The 11,774-nt window shown below is 31.7% G+C and overlaps 1 protein-coding gene across 1 annotated transcript; it reads right to left on the bottom strand.

Moving 5' to 3' along the window:
- Window positions 1-1,386: 1,386 nt before the first annotated feature.
- LOC110019673 (ATPase family AAA domain-containing protein 3-like) lies at window positions 1,387-8,748 on the bottom strand (the record flags this gene model as incomplete). Its single annotated transcript, XM_020717438.1, is given in 4 exon segments — window positions 1,387-2,236; window positions 4,758-4,906; window positions 7,910-8,252; window positions 8,658-8,748. Coding segments are annotated over 4 exon segments (1,112 nt in total), but the record flags the coding sequence as incomplete, so codon positions are not given.
- Window positions 8,749-11,774: the final 3,026 nt, after the last annotated feature.

Below are 11,774 nucleotides of genomic sequence, written 5' to 3'. Positions count from 1 at the left end.
TTAGTATATTACTAATATAATATATTAATATATTATTATTATTAATTTATTATATATTATAATTTATAAAATTTAATTTTTCAAAATATCATAAATTTTTTATACATAATTATTTTAAATTATTTTATATTTTCGAACAATAACAATTCAAACAAGAACGAAGACATCACTGTTTGTGTTTGATTCATTTAACTAACCAAACGAAAAAAATTTATTTACGTTCGTCTCGTTTCCTTTCGAACGAGTCGAACACGAACTGTTCGTGAACAACGGGCTTTTTTGACAGCCCTAGCTATGTTGTTCGAATGAACTTATTTATTTATTGAGGCATTTACATACAAACCCACACGATTATTATGTTTTTGCATATCCAACACCTAAATTTAATTGTTTATTTTTATACCACCTAAATTATTCATAGTATATTAAAAATACCACTATTTTAATATTTTCATGCACAGGTAATGAGTCGCATGGTTAGAAATTGAAGTTTAGGTGTATATATATATACATATATATAGTGTAAATACATAGGAATAATTATCCCATAAAATAATAAAAAAAAACCTTTTAACATGAAAACAAAAACTACAATAATTATAAAATGCTATTTTGTGTTACGTGACAGCGCATAAACACATCTGATATCTTATTAACACAATATATATTGTAGTTGTATAACAAATTGTATAATCTTTTATTAAGATTAGTAAGATTTACATAAATACCACACAATTCCCAAGCACTTCACCGTGCATGTAAAATGTGGTTCACCTTTTAAATGTTAAAGATATGGGCGTTTATGTCATAATGTGAATGATTTAAGAGTTATAAGTATAAAAATCAAAGTTTAACCATTAGATATGTAAATAAATAGGAATTGTGCGGTATGTACGTAAATGTCCCGTAAAACCCATCATCTAATAGCTGTAAAATACTGTTTTAAATAATAATCTCATCAAGAATAAGGACATTTTGGTAAATACAAGCAAAGAATAGAGGCACAGATTTTCAACGGAAATTTACATACATGCCACACAATTCCTATGTATTTACATATCTAACATTCAAAATTTGAGATTTACACTTATAGCACTTGGGTGTCGTAAAACAATGCATGCACGGTATTTCACTTTTAAAAGGATAACAATGCGGACATTTTTATGTGATTAAAGATTTGTAGGGCATGCATGTAAATACATAAGAATTGTGTGGCATGTAATTTACCCTCATACCACACAACTCTTATAAATTTTACATAACCTAACACCCAATTTTTGATATTTACAATTATAACACTTCGGTGCATGTAATTGTGCATTTCACTTTTAAAAAAATTATGATGGCGGTATTTTTAGGTGATATTAAAAATTGGAGTGGCATGCATGTAAATATAAAAATTTAGATGTTAGATACCTAAACAAATAAGAACTGTGTGCTATATACGTAATTGCCCCAACTTTCTCAAGAAATTTACATACATACCACACAATTCCTATGTATTTAGATATATGACACCCAAACGTCAGTTTTTTAACTACCATGTCTGCATTTCACTTTCTAAATGTTAAAATTATAGTATTTTTTTTACGTGATATGAAATAATTGCGTGATATAAATGTAAAAAAATAAAATTTTAAGTCTTAAACATGCAAATAATAGGAATTAGGTGGTATGCATGCAAATGCCTCAATTTTCAAAGTAAAATTAGACATCTCTAACAGCATTATCAGCACCGTCCTCCCCAGCAAGCTTTATCCTCTTATAATGTTCATCAACCTTGAAGCTCACCATCTCCATGAACAAATTCGAGTCCAGAACACAGTCCGGACTACCATAGACGGCGGCGCGAATACTCGCCATAAGTTTTGCAATCTCCCTTCCAGAAAATCCCTTCGTCCTCCTCGCTGCTTCTCGAATATCGTCGTCGCTCACACCCTTCAGAACTATCTTCTGCTGCGGCTTACTGAACCGAGAACTCCATGAGGATGATCTGGGATCTGATTCGGAAGAAATATATTGATTCAGGTAGAGTTTCAGGAGCTGGAAGCGTTCTTCTTCGCCGGGAAGGGGGAATTCAATTACTTCATCGATTCGATCTGTGACTGCTGGATCGAGATCACCGGGTCTGTTTGTCGCGAGGACGAGAACTATGTCTCTGGATTGATCGCCGGTGCGGAAGAGCAGCGCGTTCAGAGCGCTCCGCTGAGCTTCGCTCATGTGTATGTTATTTCTCCTGCAAAACCAATGGAGATTGGAATAGAAGGATGATACATGTTCAGAAATATTTTGTAGGATATAACGCTCAATCACTATGTATTTACATATCTAACAAGCAAACTTCAATTTTTAGGTACATACCACCTTACCTATGCATGAAAGAGGTGTATTTACACATAAAACACCCAAACAAAAGAAAGTTTTCACATACAAACCCACTTAGCTAAACATTTAAGTTTTTACATGTGATATGAAAGATTTAGGGGGTATAAATGTAAAAGAAAAAGTAAAGTTGAAGTGTTAATACGTAAATACAATGGAATTAATTGCTCATCTTTTTTAGCACATGGAAAGAGAAAAGGAGCAGGAAGCACAGACTATTCGATAACACATATGAAATGAAGATGGTGATGAAGATAAGGAGAGCGCAGATGGGAACATATATGAGTGAAGTGCCAAAGCTATTTAACAGAGATCATTTTAGTCTCAGAGTCTATAAAAATGTCAAAATTAGTCGTTAAATTTTTTTAATATGGGCTGAAATAGGGGTGTATACAAGTTGAGTCGAGCTCGAGCTCAAATGACAAACTCAAGCTCGACTAAGAGTGCTAGCAACTAGCTCGCAAGCTAGGACAAAAATTATAATTTTTACGGGAGCTCACTAGAGAAGGTATTTGTGTTAGGAGGAGAAGTTTACATTAGAGTCTAAAGACTTTCGTTTGAGTACTGAGTACATGAAATGTAATTTTAGCAAAAATGGATCTAGTGGCAAAGTTGTAACAATATGTGATCAAATCATTAAAAGAAGTGAACGTTTTAGATATCTCGGGTCAATTATTCAAAGTGATGGTGATATAGATGGGGATGTTATTAGTAGAATTCAAGTTGAATGATTGAAGTGGAGGAATGCATCGAGCATATTGTGTGATAGAAAAATACTGCTTAGACTTGAAAGGAAAATTTTATAAAATGGCAGTGAAACCTACAATCTTTTATGACGCATAATGTTGGCCCATAAAAGAGAAGCAAAAAACAAAATTAAATGTGGTTGAGATGAGAATGCTTAGCTGGATGAGTCACTTGACTCTTAGAGACTAAATGTGAAATGATTGCATCCTTGAAAGGGTTGGATAGCTCCGGTGCCAGACAAGATTAGAAAGAGCCGTCTTAGATGGTCACATTAAAAGCCGACCATCTAATATCCGGTTAGGAGAATAGATATTTTAGATTCGACTTATGAGAAAGGTAGAGGTAGACCTAAATAGACTTGGGCTTGTTAAATAAAAAAATGATATTAATTTATTAGAATAAAAATGAAAATATTATACTTAACAGGCAATAGAGAAAAAAGACTCATGTAGCCACCGCCACCTGGTGGCGGGATGAAGGCTTGTTGTTGTGTTTTACTTACTCAGTATAATTCTAGCCAAACATGAGCCCAAAGCAAATATAACAAGAAAATAACATTTTCAGACACAATCAAACAAGAGTTAGAGCTTTAGAGCTTAACCAGATCGAAAAAGCAAACAAGACAAGCTCAAAAACGCGCAAAGTTTGCTAAAATTTGGCCCACTAACCCCCTTATAGGGGGAGAAATAAAATCATCTATGAACAAAATAGAAACTCTTTGAGGGCCCAACAACCATATTCCATAAATTACGGGAAGATTTACATACATATATATATATATACATATATATATATATATATATATATATATAACTTATCAATTTTTACATGCATAACGCTTTACCTATAGAAGAAAAAAGGTATATTCACTTTTTAAAAGTTTAACTGGCGGTACTTTTGATATGAAAATTTGGATAGTATAAATGTAAAAAACAAAGTTTAGGTATTAGATCCACACACACACACACACACACACAGAAATTGAGTGGTTGGAAGATTTAAGTGCATACGAACTAAATTCTTACGAAATTGAGTGGTTGGAAGATTTAAGTGCATACGAACTAAATTCTTACTTCTAGACTTTACTTTTTGCATTTATACCGCCCAAATCTCTTTTATTGCAAAAAAAAAAAAAAAAAAACCCCCATTTAAAATTTTAAAAAGGGAAAAAAAAGTGAAACACACATTTTAATGCATAAGTAATGTGATATGCAAGTAAAAATTGAAGTTTATAATTTTTATGTTAAATATGTAATTACGTAAGAATTGAGTTGCATGTGTGTAAATCTTTCCAAAAAAAGAGGATATCTACATAAATTGCACACAATTCTTATATATTCACATATCTCACACCTAAACTTGCATATTTACCCACATGGCACTCAAGTCTTTAATATCACATAAGAAAATAACACCATTGCCAAACTTTAAATTGAAATTTACCTTTTCATGCATAATCTAAAGTAACAGAGGGCTCTGCGTGTAAATATGAAAATTTAGGTGTGAGATATGTTGATACATAAGAATTGTGTGCTAGGTATGTAAATTTTAAGGTATGTAAATTTTATTTTAAAAAAAGTTGGATAGATTTGAAAAGCGGAGAATATAATTTAAGAATAAGAACTTACTCGCAGAGGAAAGCGTCAGCCTCATCAATGAAGAGCAGTAATCCCTTCCTTGACTTTTTTGCCCAATCAAAAATTTCATGTATTTTGGTAACAGCTTGTGAACCTAAAGGTGCTACATCTCCTCCCGTCATCATTGCATAATCTAAGCCCTATAAATCAAATGTTAAAGAAAAATCAAAAATTTCAAAAGAGAGACAAGAAAATAAGAAGTGAAAATAAGTTCGGGGGCATTTACATAAATACAACCAAATTCCTATTTATACTTCACTTTTTTACATTTATACCGCTTAAATCTTTCATGTCAGATAAAAAATACCACTATTTTAAGTTTTAAAAAGTGAAATACACATTTTCATGTATAGGCAAGGTGGTCTGCATGTAGAAAAGTGAAGTTTAGGTGTTAGATATGTAAATACATGAGAACTGAGTGGTATGTATGTAAATCTTCCTAAATTTATTTAGGTGAGAACCATAGAGTGATTGTGTTTAGGCTCTTGAGAAATCCTGAAATTGGAGGAGAGACAGAGAGAAAGAGAGAGACTCAATGGGGTTAGAGAGCTTAAAAAATAAGGGATTCAAAGAAGCATCATCTTCCTCTTTGTAATTTGCATGGTTCTCTTATCAATGAAACTTGTGTATTTCCTGTTTTCAGAATAAAAAACCAGATTATCCGACCTCAATCAACCGATGCTTGCTCAACATATTTGCCGGAATTCCTTTCGAGAAAATTTACATACGCAGCGCAAAATTCTTATGTATTTACATATCTCAAACCTGAACTTTTATATTTACATAAATAATATCTTGGTGGTTTAAACTCATGCATCAGAAGATTTGTTTCACTTTTAAAAAATGATAATAGTACTATTTTTTATGTGATATTAAAATTTGAGTGGTATGTTTGTAAATATGAAAGTTTAGGTTTGGATATACAAATACACAAGAATTGTGTGCTACGTAGGTAAATGCCCCTTATTTTTTTATATTCTATCAACACTGAGTAGGTAATGCCCCTTATTTTTTTATATTCTATCAACACTGAAAAATCAAGTTGTTTGCATTAGAGTGATAGATTCAAAGAAAAGCATGGTATATAATGTTGGATAAAAAGTGGCCACAAGAAGATCTTCTGAAGGAAAGGGAAGTCGAGATGTCAGCATCACAAAGATGTACCTCGAGCAACTTGGACAATCAAGTTAAAAGGTATTATACCCTACGAGATACGAAGAAAAAATAAAAAGTGGGATATGTGGGATCAATCACAATTAAACTAATGTAGGACTATACCATAGAGTTTAGGAGATGAGAGTTGATGATTGATGTCACTTAAAAGACATCTTCATGTTGACGATCTAAAATCCAATGAATCCTATTATTCTCTATTAATGATCTTGATCATCCATGCATATTTTTCATGGTCAATTAGAGGGAAAGCAAAAAAAAGATGCAGTGAAACTCTTACTAAAAAAAGGATAGATGAAGGTTGTAGACAATAAAAATTCAAACTAAAAAGATTTAAAAAAATGATTAAGCAACGACCACCACCTCTTCTTCTTTTCACCAAACAATCTCGATTAAGATCATAGCCAAATCACAAAACATGAATAATGGTAAATGTTAGAATCCTCATGCGAAACTCTTCATGGAGAAGCCAAGGTTGTTTGAAGGAAGAATTGGATCTAGTTGTGGTCAAAGATCAAGCATTGAAATCGATGAATTAGTTAGCACTAAGCTTTTCTTTGACGGGGAGAAAAAGCCAAGTATGACAGATAACACTAACAAACACAAATACATATTTGGGGAGTGGAGTTAATCCAAGTGAAGCGGAAAGTGGTTAATGCCATTTTTTACTCAAGGAGTCGGAAGACTCAAATCTCGATGAATTTAGTCACAATATTGTGTTGAGAAGACACATCACCCTTATCTTTACCTACTAGGATAGATTCAAAAGGACTCTAAGATGTGGATTGTCAACAGTGTCACATTCGCTATGGCACCACTCGCTAGTATTTCAATGAAGTGTTGTGTGAAATGATACCTCTCAATATATGCCAAATTATATTAGAAATATCCATGGTTTGAGATATTGTTTTCTATAAAAGGGAACAATGATATCGTTCTTGAAAGAATGTTGTGTGAGGTACAATAACAATAGGATTAACGGTTGTCAGCCTTTGGGCATGGTAATGGTAGCCTTCCCCCTTGTAAATTGCCTAATTCTCATATCAATAAAAGACAAATTGCCAAAATAGTCCCCAGACTATTTACATAGAGCCATTTTACTCACAGAGTTTATAAAAATGCTAAATTAGTCCCAGACATTTTTAATGGATACTAAAATAGACCTCAATGGGAACTGTTTCAATCCATATTAAAAGACCCAAGAGACTCAATTGACACTTTTATAAACTCTGAGACTAAAATGACCTTGCAAAAGAGCTAGGAAACCATTTTGACAGTTTTCTCTTTTAATAAAACTTGAGCACTTATCGCTCCAAAAATAAGTAACTAGATTATCCTACCTCAATATGTAGACACATGCTTGACATGTGCGTTAGATCTCTTTCTGATGTCAAAAAAAGATTAATCAATGAAGTAACAAAAATAATCATAACTAACAATATTATCTTCTTTGAGCTATTAATGTTAAAATATCAATCCTAACTTGCCATTTGTGATTTTGATATGATTTTTGATCGAAAGCATAGAATAGTAAAATATAAGCAATAAAATTTAACTAGACAGGAAAAAACTTTGAAGTGCAATGATTGAATAACTTTATGAGTATATAGTGAATTAAAATGAGAAATCTAACGAATATTTTCAACTTAAAAAATTGAAAAAATTACATACATAACACACAATTATTATGTATTTACATATATAACACCCAAAGTTTGACATTTATACTAATTGCCTTGGTGTCATAAACTCATGCATAAAAGGTGTGTCTCAAATTTAAAAAGATAGTGATAGTGATATTTTTAATGTGATGTTAAAGATTTGAGTGGTATTCATGCAACTATGAATGTTTAGTTCTTAGATATGTAAAAACATAAGAATTATGTGGAAAGTATATAAATGTTCCAAGAAAATATAACTCTCTAAAGCACCAAGCATATTAATAGAGTAATTATGATGCAATAACATACTGATTTTCGTGCCATCTCTTTTGCTACCAGGGTCTTCCCAGTACCCGGTGGTCCGAAGAAAAGCATATTACGAAAAGGTGCTTGATGAGACTTTGTGTTCTCTGTGGCTCTAGCTAGTTGCTCGATCCTCGCTTTTAGTGATGGATGAAGAATAATATTGTCGAAGCTTGTTTTATTTCTCATAGATGTCGAATCCTTATTTGATGTGCTAAAACTCCGAACCTTCTTCGAGAATTTTGAGATAACTCCCGACCATGAATACTTCGCTATGGAGGATTCCCTAATCAGTGATGGCTGGCCCAACATTCTATTGACGTGACCCCACATTACCCTCGCACCTTCCCTTAAAAAAAAATCAAAGAACCAAATGAATTAGTAAAGGCACATTTACATACATAGCATACAATTTTTATATATTTACATATCTCACACCTTAACTTTCATATTTACACGCATAGCACTCAAATCTTCAACTTCACATCAAAAATAGCATTATTATCATTCTTAAAAGTGAAATACACCTTGTCATGTACATGTTTAAAGCGCCAAAGTACCATTTATGTAAATATGAAAGCTTAAGTACAAGATATGTAAATACATAAGAATTGTGTGCCGGGTATGTAAATTTCACAAAAGTAAAACACTTGGAAAAACTCATTTCAGTAAAACTAGAATTAAACAATGACATTTTCATAGTTCAACTTCTATATAAATCTGCAAATATAGATATGAGACTATATGGATATACCTAGTAGCATAAACACCGGCAGCAAGGGCAGTTACCCCTCCAACGGCCATGATCATTTTACTCTGATCAGTCAACAACATTTTCAACCCACCTGTAGAACCCAGGCAACAAATATATAAACAAAAATTTGATCTTCAGTGAATTTAAGTAGACTAAAATATATTTAAAATTTGTTTACAAAATGAAAATAAGTTTGCATGATTTAAATATTGTTACAGCAACCTTACAATAAATCATACTCACTAAAGAATACATAATCATGACTATAAACCACATGCTTCCAAAACTAAATTGACCACAAAAATAAATTAAGCAAAATAAAATGTGGAAGAACTAAAGAAAACTTTAGGTGAATTCTTAAAGAAAGAAAAGAAGAAAACAATTAGCATGTAGAGAAATTATAAGAGGCATTTACATACTTACCACCCAATTCTGATGTATTTACATATCTACCACCTAAATTTTACTTTTTACCAACAAAATCTTCTATATCACATAAAAAATACAACCATTTTAACTTTTAAAAAGTGAAATATGCCTTTTCATGCATAGGGACGATGACATGTAGACGATGACATGCATGTAAAAATTAAAGTTGAGGAGTTAGATATGCAAATGCATAAGAATTGAGTGGTATGTATATAAATCTTTCACATTATAAATATGACTTCATTAGGATGGTTACTTGAAATAAACAACAAAGTCAGGCAGTAATTCATAATCCACTAATCATCAGATAGTATATAATCTGAATACCCAACGTCAAAAGCATCTAAAAAATTTAGGTTGACTAAATAATCCTAAAAAATTATTCAAATTTACACAGAATGAAAAGAAGGATCTAATTAGTGTAATAAATAAAGATAACGGGCGTAGTAGTCCATGAAACTCGTAATGATGTTAGGTCGAGAAAGGACTTAATGTATATAACCTTAATCTTGCATTATATAACCAAAGAGTTGCAATACATGACCAGAATAAGAAGTGGGCATATGAATCGAGTCGATCTCGAGCCACCCTTATCTTGAATTTGAGCTTGACTAATCAATCAATACATGACCAGAGTAAGAAGTGGGCATACAAACTCAAGCTTAATTCTACAAGTTGGAGACGGCTCACGAGTTCGTTGGTGTATTATGAAATAAAGAAAATAATATTAACTTAAGCTAGTGTTATAATAAAATGACGAATAGGATAAGCAATTTGGAGAAAAATAATAAAAAAAAACACTTAATATAAAATGCAAACTATTATTTTTTTGAATATTTTTAATAATTTAAAGATCAAATCTTGAGTTAAAATACCTTTTGAGTATATTTTGTATTAATAATTTTGTAAACGAGCTGGCTTACGAGCTAAAAAGCCGAGTCATGGTTGGCTTGAGCTTAGCTTGTTAACTCATCGAGGTCAACTCACCAGTCATTCATCGAGCAGAGCCTGAGTCAGCTTGGCTCAGTTACATGCACCATGCTTTATTCGGTAGCATCCAATGCTCTACGTGAGATAAAAAAGCAATTATGTACAAGTTTAAAGCGCCAAAGTACTATTTATGTAAATATGAAAGTTTAAGTGCAAGATATGTAAATACATAAGAATTGTGTGCAGGGTATGTAAATTTCACAAAAGTAAAACACTTGGAAAAACTCATTTCAGTAAAACTAGAATTAAACAATGACATTTTCATAGTTCAACTTCTATATAAATCTGCAAATATAGATATGAGACTATATGGATATACCTAGTAGCATAAACACCGGCAGCAAGGGCAGTTACCCCTCCAACGGCCATGATCATTTTACTCTGATCAGTCAACAACATTTTCAACCCACCTGTAGAACCCAGGCAACAAATATATAAACAAAAATATTCTCTTCAGTGAATTTAAGTAGACTAAAATATATTTAAAATTTGTTTACAAAATGAAAATAAGTTTGCATGATTTAAATATTGTTACAGCAACCTTACAATAAATCATACTCACTAAAGAATACATAATCATGACTATAAACCACATGCTTCCAAAACTAAATTGACCACAAAAATAAATTAAGCAAAATAAAATGTGGAAGAACTAAAGAAAACTTTAGGTGAATTCTTAAAGAAAGAAAAGAAGAAAACAATTAGCATGTAGAGAAATTATAAGAGGCATTTACATACTTACCACCCAATTCTGATGTATTTACATATCTACCACCTAAATTTTACTTTTTACCAACAAAATCTTCTATATCACATAAAAAATACAACCATTTTAACTTTTAAAAAGTGAAATATACCTTTTAATGCATAGGGACGATGACATGCATGTAAAAATTAAAGTTGAGGAGTTAGATATGCAAATGCATAAGAATTGAGTGGTATGTATATAAATCTTTCACATTATAAATATGACTTCATTAGGATGGTTACTTGAAATAAACAACAAAGTCAGGCAGTAATTCATAATCCACTAATCATCAGATAGTATATAATCTGAATACCCAACGTCAAAAGCATCTAAAAAATTTAGGTTGACTAAATAATCCTAAACAATTATTCAAATTTACACAGAATGAAAAGAAGGATCTAATTAGTGTAATAAATAAAGATAACGGGCGTAGTAGTCCATGAAACTTGTAATGATGTTAGGTCGAGAAAGGACTTAATGTATATAACCTTAATTTTGCATTATATAACCAAAGAGTTGCAATACATGACCAGAATAAGAAGTGGGCATATGAATCGGGTCGATGTCGAGCCACTTATCTTGAATTTGAGCTTGACAAATCAATCAATACATGACCAGAGTAAGAAGTGGGCATACAAACTCAAGCTTAATTCTACAAGTTGGAGACGGCTAACGAGTTTGTTGGTGTATTATGAAATAACGAAAATAATATTAATTTAAGCTAGTCTTATAATAAAATGACAAATAGGATAAGCAACCTGGAGAAAAATAATTAAAAAAACACTTAATATAAAACGCAAACTATTATTTTTTTGAATATTTTTAATAATTTAAAGATCAAATCTTGAGTTAAAATACCTTTTGAGTATATTTTGCATTAATAATTTTGTAAACGAGCCGGCTTACGAGCTAAAAAGCCGAGTCATGGTTGGCTTGAGCTTAGCTTGTTA

This window comes from Phalaenopsis equestris, unplaced genomic scaffold, assembly GCF_001263595.1.
Source record: "Phalaenopsis equestris unplaced genomic scaffold, ASM126359v1 Scaffold000067, whole genome shotgun sequence".
Taxonomy (NCBI): Eukaryota; Viridiplantae; Streptophyta; class Magnoliopsida; order Asparagales; family Orchidaceae; genus Phalaenopsis; species Phalaenopsis equestris.
Note: the sequence above shows the minus strand (reverse complement) of the source record. Positions and strands in the feature narration are given on the sequence as shown.